The sequence below is a fragment of the Linepithema humile genome, chromosome 1 (assembly GCF_040581485.1).
Source record: "Linepithema humile isolate Giens D197 chromosome 1, Lhum_UNIL_v1.0, whole genome shotgun sequence".
NCBI lineage: Eukaryota > Metazoa > Arthropoda > Insecta > Hymenoptera > Formicidae > Linepithema > Linepithema humile.
In genome coordinates, this window is record NC_090128.1 from 33,748,599 (window position 1) to 33,772,737 (window position 24,139).

General features: G+C 33.1%; 4 protein-coding genes across 7 annotated transcripts in view; 2 read left to right on the forward strand and 2 right to left on the reverse strand.

Moving 5' to 3' along the window:
* Window positions 1-2,994: 2,994 nt before the first annotated feature.
* On the reverse strand, window positions 2,995-5,617 carry LOC137001826 (uncharacterized). 4 transcript variants are annotated; one of them, XM_067361005.1, is made up of 6 exons: window positions 5,458-5,617; window positions 4,890-5,113; window positions 4,552-4,809; window positions 4,249-4,413; window positions 3,284-3,430; window positions 2,995-3,209 (listed from the first exon to the last, which is right to left on the reverse strand). In XM_067361005.1, the coding sequence occupies exons 2-6, from the start codon at window positions 5,074-5,076 to the stop codon at window positions 3,010-3,012; spliced, it is 957 nt and encodes a 318-aa protein (XP_067217106.1). In that variant the 5' UTR covers window positions 5,077-5,113; window positions 5,458-5,617; the 3' UTR covers window positions 2,995-3,009. The 4 variants fall into 4 exon arrangements, with proteins under 4 accessions (XP_067217106.1, XP_067217111.1, XP_067217120.1 ...); XM_067361010.1 differs by having other exon boundaries at window positions 4,873-5,113; XM_067361019.1 differs by lacking the exons at window positions 2,995-3,209; window positions 3,284-3,430 and adding an exon at window positions 3,589-3,944 and having other exon boundaries at window positions 5,458-5,616.
* Window positions 5,618-5,940: 323 nt separating this feature from the next.
* Window positions 5,941-9,949, forward strand: LOC137001702 (uncharacterized). Its single transcript, XM_067360810.1, has 2 exons — window positions 5,941-6,122; window positions 6,767-9,949. The coding sequence occupies exons 1-2, from the start codon at window positions 6,033-6,035 to the stop codon at window positions 9,317-9,319; spliced, it is 2,643 nt and encodes an 880-aa protein (XP_067216911.1). The 5' UTR covers window positions 5,941-6,032; the 3' UTR covers window positions 9,320-9,949.
* A 2,135-nt stretch (window positions 9,950-12,084) lies between these two features.
* The window catches only part of LOC105678625 (sphingomyelin phosphodiesterase), a 71,848-nt gene continuing 59,793 nt past the window's right edge, over window positions 12,085-24,139 (forward strand). Inside the window, exon 1 of the transcript XR_010887843.1 lies at window positions 12,085-12,105. The gene's annotated coding sequence lies outside the window, so the exon portion shown is untranslated. The remainder of the gene's footprint in view (window positions 12,106-24,139) is intronic.
* On the reverse strand, window positions 14,296-17,089 carry LOC105678626 (endocuticle structural glycoprotein SgAbd-2). Its single transcript, XM_012378121.2, is given in 5 exon segments — window positions 14,296-14,774; window positions 15,606-15,753; window positions 16,203-16,375; window positions 16,980-17,029; window positions 17,032-17,089. Coding segments are annotated over 5 exon segments (663 nt in total). The 5' UTR covers window positions 17,075-17,089; the 3' UTR covers window positions 14,296-14,525.

Below are 24,139 nucleotides of genomic sequence, written 5' to 3' on the forward strand. Positions count from 1 at the left end.
CAAATGTGTGTGGTTTTTGTAATATCTGTACAATTTTATAACATAATCACTAACAAATACATATGTAGGGGAAGGTGGGGTAAGACGGACCGCGGGGTAAAATGGTCCATTTGCTAGATCTTATTAGTAAGTACCTCTATCTGCTGGATAAACATAAAATTAATTTCCTTTTTGATGCTTTTTAACTGTTTAAAAATTACGTCATTATATCATAAGACTATCGTAAGTTATTTATAAAAAAACGTCAAATTCTTGCAAATAGATCTCGTGATCTAATTTCTTAGTATTACATTTTAAGTGACTAAGATTGCAAAACTTAATATTTTTAAATTTTTCTACAAGTTCCATATTTCTGGTTATTGAGAAGTAATATTTCATCAGTTACATTTAAAAAATAATTTTGATACAGGTAAATAAAAATAAGATAATATTAATGTTGTCATGTGGAGTAAAATGGACCAATTTAAATGGGGTAAAACGGACCAATTTATATATTTGTTCTACTTATATTTTCTACTTATACTTTCTACTTATAGTTTTCTGCTTATATATTTGCTCTGATTTGAGAAATATTTTACATTTCATTTTTTTTACTGAAAAAAGCTATGAAAAATAAAAAACGCACTGTTAAAAGTAGAAGAAACTTGAAATTTATTGAAAATAATGTCTCCAAATAAAAACAGATTTTATAATAATTATTTATTTTATTTACATGCTTTATTTTAAAATGTTATATTTAATGTTATATTTAATGTTATATTTAATATAAACGTTAAAAATTATAAAAATTATAATTATTTTAAAGATTTGTGTGTATAATAAAATAATTAATGTTAAATTAATTTCTATTCTTATTCAAAAATATTTAATAAATACTATATAGTTTTGATTTTGAGTTGATCAGTTAAATTATTTCTTGATCCATATTATCTCGGCTTGGTCCATTTTACCCCATGGGATGGTCCATTTTACCCCACCTATGGAGTAAAACGGACCAAAATTAAGTTTTTAAAAATCTTAATAATAATTCAAACTTTTGCAAATTTTGAAAATTTAACATTATAATATTATAATAAACATTCTACAGTTTCTTCATGCTAAATTTCAGTTACTTTTTGTCATTAATATAAAAAATATAGCCATTTTTGCTTAGGGGGTCCGTCTTACCCCACCTTCCCCTATATACTTAAAATAATGTGTACTTGAATAGGAAATATAATATCCCACATAGCACGTAATGTTGCAGCAATATTGCAGCAATATTATTTTTCCATTGCAATATTACCATGAAATATAGCAGAAATATTGATTAAATATTATTGAGATGTCACAGCAATATTAAAATGTCCGCGAAGATTAATCGCAGTAATATTGTAGTCATATATCACAATTATATTACTGTAATATTAATGAATATTTCTGTAATATTTATGTGATATTAAATATAGCAAGGAATTAAATAATAAAATTATTTTAATACACAATAATACTTTATATATTAAAATATGTTACGTACAATGTTAGTACAAACTGAATGGCATATAATATATATATGGTTACAATAAGTTTTCCGTTTGTAAATTTTTTAATCTTCACTTTCATTTCCTGAAAGTGCAAGAATATCGTCGGTGTCTTTTGATTTTACATTTTCCTTTTCTATATTCTTGCTTTTTTCTTCCTTTATTCTAAAAATTTTATATATATATATTTATGTTTGTGCAATAAAATTTAATTTAATTATTGTAAGTGATATTTTAAAAAACTGTATTTACTTTTCTCGTGCCTGACGAGTAGGTGCATTAGCAAGCCAAAATCCTATTTTTTTAATGATGTAGTCCTCTGTTACATCAAATTTATGACGATAAACGGCACCTAAAATATTAAATTTCTATTATTATTTTCAATTATCTTTAACAATATAAACTTACGCAAACACAAAATAATAGTAACATAACATTATTGTTATAATTTCCCACTCAAAAATGTAACTGCAAGTAACATTGCCTTGTATGTAATAGTTACACTGTTGAGTGTTGAAAAATTATTACACAATAATGTTATGTTACTATTACTTTGTGTTTGCTGGGAATTTATTATAATTTTACAAAATTTACCCAAAACGCATTTACATAAAACTAAATTATAAAACGGTTTCTTTTTCTGTTTTCCAAGATAACTGTAACTACATGCTAGAGAGTTAGTAAAAATTTGCCTCATTATTTTGTTCACAACTTCGTCAACATTTTTTCCTCCTCGATAATATAATTTAGTCACCTGTAATAATTATTACAAATAAATAAATAATATATTATTTTATTTATAATAAGCAATATGTTTATGATAACATATGCAATATATATTTATGATAAAATAGTAAGTCGTTATCATTATTTAGTATGTATTCAATAAGCGTAAATAGAAATCAAATTTACATATTAATCATTTTCATTTTTCATTCATGAAAACATTCATTTTTTAAAAAGAAAGATACTGATTACTCTGCATAGAAAATTTAACACACATGCACAAGCATTATGAACAAATTAATTGCAATATATTTATTACTACAGAAAATATCAATTTATATATATATACCTTGCATTGCAGATGAATTGTCAGGAAAAGAAATTCTCTACTTTAAAAAGTGGATTATTTGTAATATATAATATATATTATTAATATATATATATATTATTTGTTAAAGCAAAAGAGTTTATATCTAATTTTTTGTACTGTAGTAATATTTCTACTTATTTTATAAAATTTTTCAACATTTACTATTTCTTGATAGAATTATATATTATAATTATATGTAGTAATAATATTATTGTATAATAATATGTATATGTAATAATAATAATGTTGAATGCATTTTATTTTATTAATGTAATTAAAAAAATGATTTTAAAAGACTTTTAAACTAAACTTTTAAGTTTTAAAAAAATTGTTTAATAAGTTGTAAAATTGCAAAAATATGTGTACCACTTGATTATAAAATTCCTTATTTTTTCATTTTTCTTCGAAGTTTTTCAGTTGTTCTGCATCTTCAATTGGAAGTAAAGAAGCAATATTATCATCATCTTCACTCTTGTTATTAACTGTAGCATTATCTATATATCCTGATTTATCCAGACTATTGATAGATTTTAGTAGATCATTAATTTTTGTAAGAACAACATTTTCCTTCTTTATAGATAATTTTTGTAATTCTATAAATATTTGCAACATTAAAAACAATTAAATATTAAAAAACAATCTTTTAAACTTCCATTTTATGGCTTACCAATTAAATAATCTATTTTTTCATTAGTTGTTAAAAATGTATGATCTATATTTCTTGAAGTTTCTCTTATGCAACATGTTTTCTGAGAAGTATTCTTCTCTTGTACAATTGAGGTGTCAACATTATATTTTGTCAACATTGCGTTATCTATGAAAATAAAAAAAATTAATTATTGGGTTGGCAAGAAAGTCGTTTTTTCCTTTATTTAAATGAAAGGCGACAACAAAAACTTATTACGACATGACTTTCTTGCCAACCCAATATTTACATTAATATTTTAACAATTACCCAGATAACAAAATGTCTGCACAATGCTTTCACAGTGCCAATCTCTCGACGAAAAAATGCTTCGCCTTTTAAAGTAATCATTGATCCAATTTTTGACTTCTATTTCATTCCAAAAGCGGATATCCAAAAAGTCGTGCTCCATGGATTAAAAGAAGTAAAAATCCGAAGATGCGATGTCCGGAGAACAGATTAAATACAAAATAGATAAAGGAAAAAAAAACGCCGAAGTCTTCCCCATGATAATGAGAAGCTGCTGTTAAATAAGCATTTTTTGATGTTGAATGAAAAATCTTATTGCAGCCTATTCTTCGGACATCGCATCATTGGATTTTCACTTCTTCTGGTTTATGCATGATCTTTTGGATACGTGCTTCTGAAATAAAGCAGAAATCAAAAATTGAATCATTTTAAAAGTAATTGATTTGAAATCATTTCGATTAAAATTAGGTATACTATTTCTTTTATTAATATATTAATAAATTTATAAAAAAAGCTGCGAGATCTTGTTTATACACGTAATATTCACGCGTGAGAGGAATATAAACTCGCACAAATTATCTGGGCATTTATTTTCGTGAGAATATTTTCCTTCCTCATACATAATTTTTGTAGAAATATTTAAAAATTAAAAATTTTTAATTTCCATTATTTGTAAATCACTTTTATGCATGACTTACCAATTACGTCAACAATTTTTTCATTACTTGTGTGATCTACATCTATATCTGTAGAAGTATCTTTAATGGTGAATGTTTTCATAAAAGTATTTTTCTTTTGTACAATTGATGTATCATCATCATGTACAATTGATGTATCACCATCATGTTTTTCAATTGAATTATCTATAATAGAAACAAGAAAAGAAATTATGTTATATTCAAGCAAATAATATGTATATCACAAATTAATGGAGCGTTTAAGAAGTACATTGACTGAAGTATATTACTTGCTATGCAATTTGTAAATATATATATAATTACCATTTTCCATACTAATAAGTGGTAATTTGGATGTTGAAGGAAATTCTGGATATTGGATGTTGGAATTCATTGTTTTTTTCATACTACTTTTAATTCTGTTTGATCTTTTTCTTGGAGGATATTCTTCATTGTCAGAATCCTCACTTGATAACATACGACGTGCACGACGTTTTCTAGTCTTTTTTGCATTTTCTGAATCACTAATATCAGTCAGCTGTTCTGCTAAGGACACTTTTTTCATAGCATTATCATAATCAGCTGTAATAAAACAAGTATTTTTATCACTTATATAACATATATTATTAATTGAACATATAAAACCTATATTATTATTTTACATGCAGTTCCAAAAATTCTTATGACACTTAAAAATTCCCAATTTTCATCAGGTTCTTCTCTCCTAGAGATAGCTTTCAAAGTTTTTCTTTCATCAAATGGAGGCCATTTAGCTTTTTTCTTGTCTGTGCTTAACCAAATAGTTGGAATAGCAAATATTCCATCATTAAATTCAACGATTGAATACATGTTCTAATTTTATTTTCAACTATTGTGAAAAGAGAATCTGAAAAAAATGACAGAAATAAAGAGTTCATTAAAAATATACATATATTACTATATATATTATATATATATATATATATATAATATGGTTTTTTGGGAACTGAAGCACTAGAAAAATGAAAAATTATGCATTATTAAAAAGATATTTATGCTTATTATAACCCCAATAGCGTGTTATTACAATTTAATCGAGAGTCAGTTAGTAATAATACAAGAGGCAACAAGTTTGGTAAAACACGGCAAAGATAAATATATGACCTAAAATAAACCGATATTTTAGGAAACTGAAATCATGAAATTTCTGAATGTATGTACACATATACATTATATAATTTATATATGTACCTTTTTGGAACTCAGCACTAGATTAAGTATATAATTCATTAGTATCAAAGTTATTAAATCTTGACACTATCACATGAAAAACAATCTGCGCACGTTACATTATGCACACTATGCATTCCGATCCGATATAAGGTTATCGCACACAAAATAATAGCGTTTTCGATTATACAGGATTTGAACGACCCAGGGTTGATCAATCACTATTTTACTATAAATGCAAGTCTTTCATTGGTGGAGAGGTTGCAATGACGTCATTAACCAACCCTGGGTCGTTCAAATCCTGTATAATCGAAAACGCTATATATGTGCAAAGCTGATCAGTTGATCATGGGCTTGTTCGTTTTAGCTACACTGGGGCTGCTCTGGGTCTGCTCTACACAGGATAATACAGGACAGATAAATAGTTTGTCCTGTATTATCTTGTTTAGAGCAAACCCAGAGCTGCCCCAGTGCAACTAAAACGAACAGGCCCCATGGTTGCACTGGCAGTGACATGCAAGTATAGCGTACAGAGCAAAAGTATCAACTGAAAGATTCTTACTCAATTTTTTATCAAATATCCATACGCATAAAAAATGTCAAACGATATTCGTGATTATGATGAACCAGTAGCGAAAAAGAAATTATATCATTCTCACCCTTGGAAGATTGATGGAAACCTTTCGGTACGTATATACACAGTTTCATTTATAATGACATTCTCTTAATGCACTTATTGTAACTTTGGTCCTTTATATTTATTTTATATTAAAATATGTGAGTGCGATTGGCAGAAAATTTTCATATATATTACTTAAAAAAAAAAATACTTTTCATACGCTAAAAATTGAACTATTTCAAGCCGCTGTAACTCGGCGAAAAATCATCGTAGACAAAAAATTAACAAAGCATTTTGAAGTTTGAAGTTTTAACTTTAACGTACTATCGATAGTTTTTGTAATTTTTTGTCTGCGATAATTTTTCGCCGAGTAATGATATATAACTTGTAAAAATACAGGTTTAGTTTTAAAATCATGAAAGATAAAAATATTTAAAAAATCTGTCGATAGCACGTGCTATCCTTCCTTGTTTCGTGCTTTAAAAAAGAACGCATCGCTTTGTTCCTTAAAATTATGTATTTTTGTAGCTTTATAGCTGGATATAAAAAAATTTTTTTCGGACTTTTTGGGGACAATATATTAATATATATATATATATTTATATAGAACTTATTTTCTGGTGCAAATATTAACATAATATTCATGTTTCATTTATGTATGTATATATATTTATATATATTTAATAAATTATATTTTTTTTTTATATATAGATCCCTCTAAGAACATTACAAAGGTGGCGGAATAAAGTAAGGGCTTCTTTGGATGAAAATAATTCCATTATATTTGTAGAAGAAGGCTCATCTACAGGTATCAAGGATCAGACCGTACATGAAAGCAATAGCTCAGCTGACTCGGAAGAAAAAAGCCTACTACTAGTAGATGACGATGGCAGCGAATTGGAAGAAAACGATGATGATGAAGGAGCAGAAGAAGACGCTGAAGGTGAAGAAGAAGAAGAAGAAGAAGTTGAAGGAGAAGAAGAAGATGAAGAAGAAAATGAAGAAAGCAAAAATGAAGAAGAGGATGAAAATAATGTTAGTGACATTGAGAGGAACTGCAGTTCGGAGAGTAGTTATGAGGTTGGTGACAATCAAGACAATCAAAATGACGAGGTAGTTGAAACATATAGTATGTTGTATGAGAATAGCCCAAAAAGTACAGATGAATGTGTCTTAGCTGTTTTCGAATTGTACATTAAACACAGGATGACGAAAGAGAATTTAAAAAATACTTTGTTGACAATTTGTAATATGCTTCCACAGCCGAATAATATGCCTAAATCTTGTTTTCAGTTATTTCAGTATACTCGAAACATCGCTCCTCAGTGCTCTGTCACGGAACACTTCTATTGTAAAACGTGTCTTTTTTATGATAATAATATCTTTGTTAACAACTGTTGCCGAGTATGTTTATCAGGCGGCGGTAGATCGGTATTTTATGAATTGGATATATCGCAGCAAATTAGACATATGTTTGAGCATAGAAATCTTGCTGAGATTTTAAATCAATCAAAGTGTCGTGATCGCGATCCAAATGTAATTAGCGACATTACTGATGGAACAGAATATATTAGAGTAAATTGTAGAAGGGAAAAAGGAGTGTATGATTTAACTTTAATATTAAATACTGATGGTGTTTCATTAATGAAAAGTTCAAAGGCTCAGTTTTGGCCATTAATGTTTATGATAGCTGAAATCCCAGAGTATCTTCGAGAATCTTTCTTAGTCGTCACTGGTTTGTGGTATGATGAACGCAAACCGTTAATGAATACTTATCTTCAACCGTTTTGTTCAAAATTACAAGATTGTTTTAATGCCGGCGTTAATTGGATTGATCCAAAGACTAATGAGAGTGGCAATTCTAAAATTGTAGCTCCATTGATAGTGGCTGATGCCCCATGCAGAGCAGAGATGCAAAATATTTCCTATTATAACGGACGTTTTGGCTGTAATAATTGCGAAATTAAAACCAAAAAGTGTACAGTTGTGGAAACTGGTAAAAAGTGGATTCGTATATATCCTTTCATCAACGAAATTACTCTAAGAACAGGAGAAAAGATGGAAAAACAAGGGAAAAAAGCAGCCAAACAGAATACTATTATTAAAGGTGTAAAAGGAAGATCAATTATTGCAGCTCTACCCCTTATTGATGTAGGTACATGTTTCATGCCTGAATACATGCATTCTGTTCTTTTGGGAGTTGTGAAGCAATTTATGGTTCTTTGGTTCGAAAAAACTGGAGATTGGAATGTGAAACATTTTATGGCTGAAATTGATACCAGATTATTAAACATCTTACCTCCGGATACATTTAGTCGCTTACCACGAAGTATATTCCATTTCAAGTCTTATAAGGCATCCGAATTCTATAATTGGCTCTTATTTTATTCAGTCCCTATTATGATTGATTATTTACCAGAAAAGTATTTCCAACATTGGCTTCTTCTCGTCATAGCTATATTCACGTTATTGCAAAAAAATATTAAGAAAGTACCAGATCTTGATGAAGCAGAATATTTGCTTAAATTATTTGTAAGGGACATTGAAATTTTATATGATGACCGTCAGTTAACATACAATGTTCCTCAGCTGTTACACCTTACCCTCTGTGTGAGACGTTGGGGTCCTCTGTGGGCTAATTCAGCATTTCCATTCGAAAATTTTAATGGATTTCTTTCAAATTTTGTACATGGCTCGAAACATATCGGCAAAGAAATTGCAAATAATTTACAAATAGTTAACGGAGTTCAAATTCTAAGAAACAAAGTTAATAAAATTAATAGATCTAATTCGACCCTACAAAAAGATAATGAAGTTAATGGTAATAGCGTGAAAGTAACGTTAAGTGACTCTGAGAGGGAATTGCTAATAGCGCATCAGTTTAGTGTAACTAATATACTAATGTATGCCAGAGCTACAATTTCTAGTAAAACATATACCTCTGAAATTTATAAGAAAATAAAAAGTAATAGTTACACTGTTTACATTAACTTTCAAGATAAATCTAATATTTATGGATCAATCAGATTCTTCTTCAAATCTAAAGGCGTGGTATATTTTATACTTCGTCAATTTTTCGTGAAACATGTAAATATTATTTATAATCAGGATACAATGATGAAGGTCAAGCATGTAATACCTGTGGAAGAAAATAGGCATCAATTTGTTATAATTAATTCAAATGACATAAACTTTATGCATAAAGTTGTGAAAATTGAAAATTTTATATGCAAACAACCAAATTTTCTTTCTAAAGTCTTATGATTATTATGATCAAATCATACTTCTGTTATATACAGCACATAATATATCGAATCATAATAAGTTCCTGTGTATGTACTTTACTTTATATGTAACTGCGTTTTTTTACTGTAACACACATTTATATATAATATATTAAAAATATATAATTAATTTTATAAGATATTATATATAATACACCGCCGCCTGAGTTTAATATTCTGCAGGATTTATCGTATAATGTTGTGTATATTTTATAATTATAGCTATTTATAATAAAAACAAAATGTTTTATCAAGAATAATTAATATTATATTTTATATTCATAATTTATATATCCGGAAAAATGCCTTATAAAGTCGTATATGATTATGTCTGCACATGTATAAATTTGTGTAAATCAGTATGACACCATACATTCCAAGTATGAATGTATACGAACATATGCGATCATGTATGACCGTACGAATAAGAATTCCGTTACGGTACGGAATCGTATATGATCATGTATGATCATATAGTAGCTTGCATACAATCATATATGGTTTTTTATAAATTCATGTATTAATGAATATGACCATATACGATTATGCATGCTCATATACGACCATGCAAGATCGGACAATGTATTGTATGGAATGGTGTATGATCATGCATAGTCGTAAACAGTCTGCACATACAACACGTATGGTTCCATACAAATACATGTTCGAATGTATATGATCATGTATGTTTATATATACAACCATTCATGAATATATATAATTATACATAATAATATATTATTATTCAAAATTATGTAACATTTCATGTATACTTTTGTATGCTCATATATAATTATATAAAATCAAGCGTGAACGTTTTTTCCCGGGAACTTGGCACCAATAAATTATATACTTAATCTAGTGCTGAATTTCAAAAAGGTACGAATATAAATTGTATATATATATATATATATATATATATACACACTAGACATTCATCAACATGTCATCTAGTGAAGAAACAGATGGCGAAATTGTGTGGACAGATTACACAGATAGACACAAACGTCGTTTAGCACATAAAAGAAGTTTAAATAAATTTACAAAAATATATAAAAAGGTTAAACGAAATAGAGTTTATAATATAGCAAATAATAATGACGGTCAAATAGACTTTTCTTATATCAAATATATTGATACATATATATTATATGATATATATAATATATATGTATCAATATATTTGATATTTTAATAACGTCTCAATAACATCGCTCTAATTATATGTATTATTTATTATCTTGCAACAATATATTCCAATATTACTGTAATATTTCAATGTTATTTATCAACATGTAATATATCAGTAATATTTCTGTAATATAGTACGATAATGCGTAATATTTCTGGTATATTGCAATATTACTGAAATATTTACGTAATATTTCGTGCTATGTGGGATATGATTTGATATATTTGTTTAAATAATAATAAAAATATTTTGAATGCTTTGTTAAACTTTTTTTCTTTGATGACGATATTTTATTTATAGTGGCAATTTTGTTGCCAAGAAATAGCGAAGCTTATTCGAACTAAAAAAAATTGACTTGATTATTCCACATTTGACAATGTGGAATAATCAAGTGTTTTTGTTAAAATTGTAAATAGACGAGCATGTCTCGAAACATGTATCTTCTAACAATGTTCAATGTTCGGAAAGAAAAGATATATTTCATCTCATTAAATTAAATATTCTGTTTTATAATACTTATATGATCACTGCTCATGATTGCTGCTCATACGTTGAGAACCACTTTCCCCTGTCAGTTTGTTTACAAGTTGCTAGGCAACGCTTCTCAAACTGCTCGCAGCTCACGCGACGCAGCTTCTTCAACGAGCATTTCTTCGAACAACAATATCCAACGGTGCGGGCACAACAATATTAATAATATAATAGTAGTGATATTATTGTAATATTTCGGTACAATACCAAGATATCCACAATACCGAGATATTCATACCGATTGGTTTGTTTTAATTATCATAAACAACTGAAAAATACCGGGATATAAACAATTTTTTTCTACCAGTTTTAGATCATGGCGACAAAGGCTGCGTTCCGAAATTCACTGCCAGTACTGAAAATCTACAATATACGTAACGTAAACTGTAGATTTTCAGTACTGGCAGTGAATTATGGAACACAGCCAAATACATGTGAGGATGTATAGTAGCTTTTCATTTCGTGTTTACGTTTCGTGTATCGCGAAGTGATATATTTGCGACGTAAATCCGTGATTTTTGCATAAGTACGAAGATCGACTTTTGTTCGGTAGTACACATTTGATAGTGACAAAGTACGAGTTTTCAATATTCATTCTTCGATAAAGCCGTTGCTGAATAGTCTACAGTGAAACCTGCAACGGGACGAACAGCTACAATATAGTTGGTAAGTGTATTTATTCTTTTATTAAACATATGCATAACTGTAATTTATATATGCATAACGTATACGTATACAATTACAACATTTTTGTTCATTAGATATTTATCGCAAGAAAACATTGAAGTATTCACAATTAGTAATTTACATTCAGTGAATATTTATTATAATTTTTTACGAATAATTATTGACGCAAATAAATTAAACAAGGAAAGGAGACAAGTAATAAATAATATTGTCTATATGCATGCGCTCGCGATGTAATACAAATTATGAACGAGTGTTCTTAATAAACTAATATATATTATACAATTTAATAACTAAAATATGTTAATATTTTTTAGATACAACTAACATCGTACTTAGCTAGGGTACAACGACTGGTGAGTGAATTCATTCATTATGTATGCATGGTTATATAAAATACTGACACCATTGTCTTTAAGCTATTATTTATATTCGCAACTTTTGCAAATATTAATGATTAAAACTCATAATATTTTATCACTTTCTTTAAAAGTACTGAAAGACATATTGCTGCAATTGATACAAAAAATTAAAAAATTTTTGAATTAACGGAACTTAAGTTTATAACAATTTTTTTTTAATTAGTCATTCTTGCTTAGCCATTCTTTCTCTCATTTCGCACGATGATCTATTCGATCAAACCTTTTAAAGGAAGTGCAGGACCGCCCAAGTTGCGCTGCATACGCCGGTCCTTGACCGGAATGATGCGTGAAAGAATGCAAAGAGAGGCCGAGATGTGCGTACATAACTTTCACCTGCACTTCGCATCCCACCCTATTCGCTCACTATGATTCATTGCATTTGAATATTTTAATTATGACGTGTAACATTTTTACACATATTCAAACTACTATTAAAAACAATTTCCTTTCCATCGATGTTTTAAAAAATTAAATAGGCATTTAAAACATTTTTTATGATCTTTAAAGAACAAAATAAATAAAATTTAAATGTGCGTTTTAAAATAGAAAACTTTTTAATACTGAAATTATATAACAGAGCTAAATTTTACTGAAATTTTGATTCATCTGTATTCGCGGAGATTTATTACGATAAACTTACCCATTCGCCTATAAACATACCTTCAAAGCATTTGCTGCAGGCGTGGTGCACGCGAACTTCAACTGTGCGCACTCTCTCATCCTCTCGCGTTGCATATTGAAGAGGTCAGGGTATGCCTCGTTAACCGGAGCCTTTTACGCTGCAAATTGTTTTTGATCGATTTAGCTTCCAATTAGAATCTTCGTCGAAATATGACAAAATTAACGCATGCTTTTCATAAAAAAAAACAATGTTGATAACAACGAAGTTTGTAATGTATGTTAAACTTCTTTGTTTTCTGGATTTTTATAAAAATATGATGTTAAATTTAAATACATGATATATAAAACATTGTATTATTTTTAATTAATTAATAAAAAATTAATTTGTTTTTTTAATAAAAACGCGAGAACAGTATTAGGAATCATTAGAGACGAGTATGCACGGCGTGAAAGGCTCAAGTGTTTCAGCTGATTCTGCTGCGAATTTTTAAGCAGTCGCTGCGGAGTTGAACTTCATATGCCGCGTTCTCCCGCGATCGTAAAGGTAATCACAAATTTACGCTCCTTACATCATCCTGACCTGCGAAATAGAAACTAATAATTTATTGCGGATATTACGAGCACTCGCTGATCACGCTTAATTGCGTTTGATCGCGATAAGCTATGAATTTGCTATGAATTTACAGAGGGTCAGAAATAAGAGTGATCTTTATAGCGAAATATTTTTATGTTTATTGATGAAATACGCCGTCGCTTCTTGCGCACGCGACGTTAAATTATAGATAAAGCGGTAGGGCTCTTCTTGAAGAGTATAATCGCGCGTCACAATTAATTATGTTTATTGGAACTCAGATTCTATGGTAAATTATAGACAAGCGGCGGAACGAATGAGTACCATTTCTCGCAAATACAGTGGTGCAACGTGACGTTAACGTGCCTGTAAAACTTAGCATTTTCTCACCGTCGATGTATGTCACTGTGTCAGGTCAGGCAGACGGCGATGAAAAGCACATTCGTAACCGACGCTTTAAATTGGACCGCGTTTTAATAAATTCTGAAGCTTGATTATTCCGAAGCAGCTCCGTTATTCTGAACGAGAATTTACGCAATATGCCACAACCATCAGACGTGGGTGTAGATTGACATTAAGCAGCGCTTTCTTTCGCCAGAACAACAATCTCATTACTATTCCACGCTATTTTTCGTGGGAACGCGATACGATCGGATAGAGTATACGATTAGCTATATATAAAAATCTCGCCGGAATGTGCAACATTCGCGGTAGATAATTCTTCCCACGAAACATCATCTAACAATAATTGAACGTCTAATCGACTTCTCAGATTGAACGTTGTTCGCCAGAACGTTACATCTAGTTGTAAAGTCGAAAAGTCGGAAGCACGCTACCGCTAATAATAATAATAGAAAAAAGATTTTTTTCCTAAAATTATGACGAACATAATGAGAAACAGGAAAGGGATAGAAATGAGACACGAGAACAAGTAGAAACAATATATACTGATGTATTGCGTAACGACTGTTATATTGCTGTAAGGATCGATACTGCTGTCCTATGTACACGTATCACTTCGGATTAGAGGCTAAAGGGGGAGGTGATCCAGAGCTGTCGATATCTAATCGAGCCTCCCTTTAGAATAGATTCGTCTGGCTATGCTGGTCGCGTCGTGAGAGGATCTTGCGGTTCGAAGGTCGTCGGGGTGTGTGCGGCGTAGCTAATATCTTCGGTACGGGTTGGGATTGTACGTCTGCCCGCCGAATCTCTGCTGGTACGGTTGTCGGTCGTACTTCTCGTCATCGGGTCCAGGTGGATTTGCCTCGAGCGCTCTTCTGATAGCTTCCGGAATTGGGGGCGGCGTGGGGATGTGCGCGCCCGTCGCGCGGAAACCGTTCTCGTCAGCCGTGTATTCGATAGTGATTGGGGTGCCGTCGGGCGCGGGGTACGAGTATCTGCCTTGGACCACCTGGGGGATTGATTAGAAAATAGATCACTATTTGTAATATTTAAACATGAGAAGAATCTTTTTATAACTTGATTCAAACAAGATTACAGAACAAGAGTAGTGTTTTGATTCATTTTTTTAAAAGCTCGGGAAAAGTTTTTTATTAAATTGATAAGATTTTTATTAATTTTTCAAGTTCTTAAAAAACTCAATCTGATTGCTCTGTTTGATTGAACTCTAATTGAGGAATTAAAAATAAAAGGAATGAAAATTTTTACCGATGAAAATGTAGAAGAAATGATTTTAACACTTGTTAAAAATATTGGTATTAATAGCATGATGATAATTTTATGATGCAGTGAATAATCTGCCTGAGCAAACTGACTAATAAACGATAGAAGAAAAGAAGCAAAACTTGTTTGAGATTATGACATAGAGATTTGCATGATTACGTAATGCGCATACGTAATTAGGAAAAATAATTTTTGTTACATGTAACATCTGTCATGTATCTTTGAAAAATAAATCTTAAAAATTTAAAAGAAGTTTCTGATACATTTAGTATTTTTTGAGATAAATTTTCTCATGTAAATTTAACTCTAATTTTTCTTATAAAGTTTTTTAACGACATGTTTATAAGAAATGAATTTGAATGATTTTTTTATTGTGATATTGATTGTCAATAATTATCTAATATTATTAAAACGTAGCGCAACATAACAAATATGTTTAAAACTTAAGAATTATAGTAGCAACTAATTGCACAAAGAATTGTGCTGATTTATAGAATTTGAATGGAAATCGCAGTTTAATTTTGAGTGAACATAATTTCATAAAAGTAATGATTGTTACCTCCGTTTGACCCTGAGGTCCGATTTGAGGACGTCCGCTTTCAACAACTGAAATTCCGTTCTCCGTTTCATAACTGTAGCTATAAGATCCGTCCGGTGATGAGTCCTTCTGCTGGCTGCGAATACCTATGAACGGTCTTGAGACAGGTCTGTGGGCAAAAAATCGAAACCGTATTATTTTGCATAGAATTGAATTCTGAACGATATTATATCACATAACACAGAGATTATATCAGCCTTATGTCTTTAGTTATATTTGTTTCTACGTTGACGGATAATTTGCTTGGAACACGCGGAAGCAATAGCAGAAGATAGCTACATTGAAGGATAGTTTTATATACTTATAATTTTTTTTTAAAAAAGACGTATTTTTATAAAATTTGCATTATTATTTATTCCCACACGATTAATGGAATTTCATTATAATTTAGTTTCAAAATTATTAATATAATTTTTAAAATAATTTAATTTAGGTTTTATAATTTATATAAGGACAAACTCTCATACATTTTAACTCGAACGTTTTATAGTTCGTAGATATAATTTTGCAATAATATTGTTGCAAAAGAATTGAAATCTTTCTACGTAAATTTCATACGAGTATTGCTGTTGCGGCTGCGGTTGTGGTTGATATGGTCTCGGTTGTGGCTGATATGGTCTCGGTTGTGGCTGATAAGGCCTCGGTGTTGTTCTGTACGCATTTTGGCCTGGAAAGCCCTGGTACGATCCGAATTGTCCGTAGACGCAGCTAAAGATTGCAAAAGCCAAGATCTGCAACCACATTGATATTTTGATTTGACGATTTAATTCAAATATGTAAAAAATATCTTTTATATTATATATTTATAAATATAAAATATATTTTGTGCAAATTAATACGTTTGCAACTAAAGACTGAACGCAGAGTACCGTCAGTCTGATTTTAAATTGTGAAATCATAAAAACTCGCGTTCACGTTACGTTTCTCGTATTATTATTTGGAAACAACAAACGAGAAAGACAATTCCATTATTTCTATTAATTTTATACATTTAATCAACAACAAGGCGTCACATTTCCCAACATCTGAAGTCATAAACAGCTGTTTAAGTGCTTATTACTTGAAATACTTTCACTGTCCCACCGCGTTCTATGCCATCCCACGCGAAAATCATCGACTGCATTCTTGGCTATCAAAGTGCGAATCTTGTATAAACTGAAAATCGCGCGACAGTCTATAATCGCGTTTCTAAGTCCACCAATATCGCGTAATTTATACGTAACCGCGTTTGTAACCAATATGAACTAAAGAAAGTAGACCACGATGCGAGAAAATCGACGAGAACGTTCGAATATCCAGAGATTCGTCGGTTTCAACTCGAGATAAATCACTCACTAGATACTGCATGATGACGATTGTCGGCAGTTCGTATGCGGCTGTCGATTATGAACGAGATCGAATCTGTGATCCCGTGCCGCGAACGCCGGCATTTATATGAAGACACCCAGAAGGATCTTCCCTTCCCATTCTCCCCGAGTTTCTGGATAGAATCGCACGCTCGTTCGCTCGTTCACGCCGGGAGAGGAGCATTCTCCACCATCGGGGATCCCTTGTCGCCCTCATCGCCCCACCCCCGGCGTGTATGCACGCCGTCATCGGCGCAGCATCTGCAGCCGGAGCGGCTGCTCCTTTCGTGATCGGATTGCCGACATGCCGATGCGCGTCGCCGATCGCGAATCCAATTCGCCGGTGAGCCAATTAGTCATCCGCACACATACGCGAGTCTTATACGCGCGAGTGCCCACGCCAGCTACTGTTTCACCTTAATAGAGTCATTCGTTAACTAACCGAACCTCGTTGCCACTGCGAGAAACAACGATGTGGGTGTCATTGTACGTACACGATGATATTGGATGATAAATATGTAGTACTTCGTGCTATGCATGCTAATAATCCCGATGAAGACGATGCTCATATATTTTTAGCAGCTGGTTACATAGTTGAATTAAACAAGTTTTTGCGATTATCACAACGACGAGATATTTTTTCTTCGACAAAAATGTCATATCAATAATTTTAGTGGAAAATTAGGTGCACGTGACAATTATTGTAGACTTTTTATAATACAACAAAGTTTACGTTTTGGACGATCGTTAAACCAGCACTAAGCAAATTTGCTTGCGCGAGAATACCATGCGGGATCCATAAATAATGCACGAAGCATTCGCGTTCGCAAATGTAAAAGGAACATAGGCGGGAGTTGTGTTCTCCCCGATACTATCGGCGAGTCCCAATAAATTTAAATGTTATGCCGCTCATGACAGTCGTGCTGTTTGTGCGCATTTGCATTATTAAAAGAAATGCGTTACACGTGTAATCTGTGTACGTGAATCCTACGCGAGGCCGCGGACAACGTTGGCCAACAGCGGATGCGACATGCGCCGATTATTCGAAGATCAATCTGTTGAGCGGGCGCGGCGCGATCGGCGACGATGATTTCATTTCTTTTACATTTGTCACATAGCTTTCATACCTCGCGGGGATCCTGAATGTGTAATCGCCGTCGCATTGTCCTCTCTCTCTCTCTCTCTCCGACCGCTTTTAAAACAATTAATAAGCGCTTCTACCTGTCGATCCGCGCATGCATCTAACGCCGCGCCATCGGTGTCTACATCTACGCTCTTGCGTGCGTAACGCAACTGCAAGATAGACAAATCAGAAACAATACACTATAGGATACTCATTCATCCACCTGATTTCGTCACGTTTATCGGGAGCATTACGTAACGGCTGTTACACACCGATATGCCTCGCGAGAAAACAAAGTAAAATCGACGCACTTAAATTCTTTCTCTCTCAACCTTGAGAATTCATCTCTTTTGCAAATGGTATGAACTTTTCACAATTTACCTTCACGATTACAATTCCGAATCACAGTTTACATAAAGTAACATCTCGCGCATGTACAGCTGAGTATTATTATGATTGCAATAATAATTTTGCAATAAATTTGGAAACTATAGACAATTTATGTATGAAGAATGTTTATACTTAAAAAATCTGAATTTTAAATAATGTACATTTATAAATTGTTTGAAGCAATTTTTCCTCGATTTTAATTTTAATCGATAAATTATATAGAAATTCTTTCGTTTCTTATTCACGTCCGTTTAATTTCTTTTTTCCGGGATTAATTTTTCTATCACCTCGAGTCATCCTGTTTTCACACAATCGTCTCATTTCTCTCACATTCGTCGTTTTTCTCATCAAGATCACAGCGTGCAATTGTATTCTTTCAAAGCGTGACCACTCCCAGAACAGAGCGCTTCCATCCGTATAGCGCGACCGCGCGCATAATTCGCTCGCGAAGACGTAATATCCCGCGGGCCGAGGATCCGCGACTCGACTCGGTGCACACGCGATTCACCAGGCCGGCGAATCAATGCACACATAAGGCGAATCGCGGCGTGGCATATTAATGTGATGCATAGTACGATGCATCGCACGATTATTCGCGCGCCGCACAATGTGTTAAAGGCGAGCGATGCCCGCGGAAAATGGCTATTCATCATTTTCCACAGATGATTATCGTCCAGCGGACGCGGCTGAAATGCACGCTATTACTTACCAATTTGTCCTATCGATGCCGCCTGAGAACGGGGGTAAATGTCAACTTATATCACCGCTGAAACCTCTTGCAATCGAGCAATCGGAGTGCGTTTACCGTTTACTTGACTGACACCCGAGACGAGACGTTAATTAATCGGTAAATGACGGACATAAACCCCAAGTCATTAATCAACGGTCGCATCAATAAAATTATAATTGTTTCAGGATAGTGGCTTGTCTTCTATAATTTATTTTATAATAAACGTCTATTTGATCATGACTACAATTTTTTTATTAATTATAGATATTAATTTGATTTAAAAAAAAATTTTTTAACCGATAAAAAAATTAAATATATGTCTCTCTAAGAATCCACATTGTAGAAGATTCAATACGTGATGAGCATTTAATAAATCACGAGTAAGTAAGTGTAATAAATTATGTGCGAGAAGTCATTATACTGAATGAATTATTATTAGTATAAATTTTATTGACACGATTTATCAATCCGTTCATCAATAATCGTAACTGTTAAAATTTCAGAATAATTATTACAACTTTATTGGTATCAAATTATCTAATTAATTAGCAGTTTATTACGTATTTACACATACATTTCTATTTATTCGCTCATTTATATTTTCAAAGCTACTGCAACTGCTTAAAATCGACGAACCTCAAATTAACGTCAAGTTAAAAATTATGTTTATTTTCGCCGCATACTGGCGAATATACAAAGAGCCAAGTAATTCTATAGCGTGCGCCGGTTAGGTTGTGCAATACGTAATATTGCCGAGCAGGAAAAGGAAGATGGAATCCAAGAATCCGCATTGGATTATGCAGCCGGTAATCCTACCCGGTCCTTCGAGCGAGCTAATACGACGTTGTTGCAGAGTAACGCGCGCATAAGGTAAACTTTATTTCCCCCACGAGTTAATACGGCACACGTAAGATAAACTAGACGCTCGAGCCAGTGATTTCCTTATCTGGCGCATACATTGTGGCAAGTAAACGCGTACCTCGCTCGAAATGCCGTCGAGTAAGTGGTATTCACAATTTTCATTAAGCGCTCGCCGGTTAGACGGGAGCCCTCTCGGACGCCGCGCACTTTCGTCATACTTGCATCTGGCACGCCGCGCCGAGTTCGCAAAATCATAAATTTTACGCGCCCCCCCGCTACTCTCGCGCGCGATGATGAATAGCAATCGCAATATCACAGACACTTATCGCTGAATACTAATTTAGCCAACCGTTAAAGTTCTCCGCATTCATCATTTGTTTGCGTTACGCGCGGCAAGGATATTATTTTCCTCGAGATGTTATCTCGAACGTATCTGTTCGTTCTAACGCTTTTAGGGTAGCAACCACGAGTACCTAATGTAAACTTCTTGCAATATTCTGCAATGAATTATCCGACACTAAGAATAAAATTGTGACGTCAAAGATGGGTCAACATGAAGCACGATAAAACCATTTGCATTATTTCGTGATTATCCGCTCGAACTACACGACGATTCTAGACTGCAAATAATTGCAGTATCTTTGCAAATAATTTTATTTTTCACAAACAAACTTGATAAACGTTTGATAGATTTCAGAAGAATTAGCATCGTGTTTTAAAATGATGAAAGACGTCTTCCTGTCTGCGAGCGTTCCCAGATATAATGAGCCATTTAAATCTTCTATTAATCTTGTAAACAGGAAGGCATATCCTGAAAATTGCCGTGTTTTTCGAAGGAAAATAATTTTGCTATTTGTGGGCAAAAATTAATAAACAAAGAATTGCAATTTCTGAATTATCACAATTTGAATGAAAGAACCTAAACATTTATTTACTAAAAATAATTAGATAACTTTGATTTATTCTATATAATGAAGCATTAAGCACACATTAAGATTTAGAGCAAGTTTTGATCGACAACCCGATGTAATCGATACTTTTCGTTTACATTACTTTCTTCAAAGATCGACAAGATTTTCCATTAATTCTTCAAAGATTCTTAATCTCTTTCAAAATGCTCATAAAAAATCGGCCGAAATTTCAGAACGACTTTAAATTCACTTTGTAGATTGTGCAGTAGCCAATAACATAGTAATGTCATCGTGTATTGATCTAGCTTGACCGTGGAGGCGGTGCAACAAGCGTGATTTCAGCGGCGGGCGGAGAATCACGAGGCGCTGTTCGGTTTGCATAATCCTTGGATGGAGGATGCTCGCCTGGGAGGACCCCGCAGGTATGCGCCTCTTCTACCACGCGCGCGAACGCGGACGCTTTGTGAGCCTCGCCGAGATGACGAAGCATACCTAAGCCGACGTGGCTAATAAAACCAGAAAGGTCAGGCCGGGTTCAAGTGAGTCTCGTACTCCCCGAGGCAAGCAGGCCTCAGATCTGGAAACGTCTTGGATAAGAAGGCTCGTGATCGAGGAAGGGGGTCTCTTTTCTACTCCTTCCATCGCGCCGATCCCGATCGATCGATCCCAGAGCTCGGAAGACTCACGGCAACGCCCGAAACCCGCTCGAAATTTTCGAAATCCAATTCCGCTTCGTGATCCATTTGCACTGCGTGATCGTGCACTTCGCAATCCGCGTCTTCCGCGAGCGGGTCGAATCGAGAAGGAGCGAGAGAGACGAATCTTAAAGTACTTAAAGGTCAGTTGATGGACGAGCACTTCCTCCCTCTTGATGAACTTTCTCTCCTTAGGATTTTGTTAATTTTACGCGCGCATATAATTAGCACAAAAATTTCGAAATTTGGAGCGACATTAATATTTCTCAACCTCTTAATGGACTTTTCACGTTTTTTTCGACATTTTTACTGCCGAATTGTTAACACGTCGCAATCACGTTAAATGCAGCAAGCAAATTTGATTCGCGAAGTCTTAATATTCTCGTTCTATCTACAACATAGGAATCCTGCGAAATTATTGGAAAGCAATAAGGACAATTTTCTCAACTTTTTTATTGGCTCCTTTGCGTATCTCTTTCGCTTTTACTTTATAATCACGCTTATTATTATAAGTAATCGCAAGTAATTTGTCAATTTATCTTCAAGTGCAGAAATTGCCCAATAATGTTCTCTAATAATGTGTTTATTACAGCGATTGCAGTAATCATGTATCATTATATCGATCGATCTTTCCCTACGAATCTTTGGCTTCGTTTTCCTTCTTATCGATCTTGTGTCTCAATTGTGTTCGGCGCCTCTTCTTCTGCGTAACAACGCCTTCCCCATATTCCGCCTTTTGCTACAACTTCAAGGTCCCCGGTAAAGAGTATCAAGAAGGGTGAAGTCGCTTCTCGTTTCTCGCGTTAATCCGTCGGAGAGCGCGATACATTATGCCGATGATGTCACGACGTGACTGCGAGGATGTAGTTGGCGCATGACGAGGTGCTTATTAGGGATCGTTTTCTGTCGCGACTAGCCTGATCAATAGCGCGAAGCGAACGAATTGCGAAGCGTGTAGTCGTCGCTGGCATTCGAAGCGTCTCCTTTCTTCGCGCCGTGTTCCATGCCCTTCCTTTCTTTCCGTTATAGATGACGAGCGGCGAAAGGTATTCGTGCCGGGAAACTTCGGATTCGTGTCTAGCTGTCATCACCGAGATTCATCTATCGCGAGGGAATGATTGCCATTCAAAGTAGACACTTTAACCCTCCCCTTCAATTTGTCGTTAATTCTCTGCCTCACGCTTCCGCGTCTATTTTTAGATTTTTATGCAGATTATACGTAGAATATTGTGTAGGTGTAAAATCTCTCTATTTCGTGTCTTTAATGATTTATATTTCATTCGGTTACATTTGTAACATTTTTGTCTCTAATTTTATTTTACCTTGAGTTTGTATAATTATTTATTATCAAGGTAATTTTTAATTCGCATTTCAAAATGTATTTCTGAAAAAATTTATAATTTATTATGCATTTTGTTATTATTGTTATTTGAGAATGTGATAAAATTGAATTTTAAATTGCTAATAAAATAAATGTTTTGGTATTACTTTTAACTACAATATTGAAACAAAAATGCAAAAGCAATTACAAAAATGCACAAAATAAGAAATAATATATACGGGATGTCGTAAAATATTTATAGCTGTCGAATAAAAGAAATTGAACAAAAAATTATTACGAGAGAATAAGAAAACATTACGCAAATCAAAAGTGGAGTATAATAAAAAGTTGTTTTTAATTAAACGCCATATAACTGGTTTTATTAGCGTGTCTTAAGTTTAATTTATATGTTACATCGTATAAAACTCTACAGCTTTTTTACGAGACTTTTTTCCTTAATCACGAATGCATCCGCAAATGAAATAGCCTGTCAACGCTGTTGTTAGAACAATAGCAGCGCGTATTGCTGAGTTCCATTGCGCAAAAGCAACGGCTTCAAACGATCGGCGACAGCGCTGTGATCGCGATTTCTGCGACAAGATACGCCCGGTCCAGAAGTGTCCAATTTCCTTGACCGATATCGCCGATGCGAGACTCGCGCCAAAACGCTTCACGATTGTATGCAAAATATCGATTTCGTGTATCGCGTGTTCTTGCGATATCGGCTACCAAGGGTCCGGTTTACTTCTCCCTACGGTCGATCTTTCGATCGTGGGGATCCAACAACCTCATTGGCGAGCGAGTGACTTGCGTCTCCGCGGCTTGACACGCGAACAGACACGCATCCGTGCATTTTACCGTTGATAACGATGGGAACAATCATGGCTTGCCACAGACCGCTTATAAGTTTATTATTAATAAAGATGTACAATTATAAATTTTGTAATTTTAAATAAAATACATAGAAGCGAGAAATGGAAAAAATTCTCGTCTTACAAGCAACAACTATTTTTCATGACACTTGAATTATTTATATATTTTGAAATTTGAAATTTTGAATTTTGAATTTGATTTTTGAAATTTTGGATTTTCGGAATTTTTTTTATATAAATGAGTTA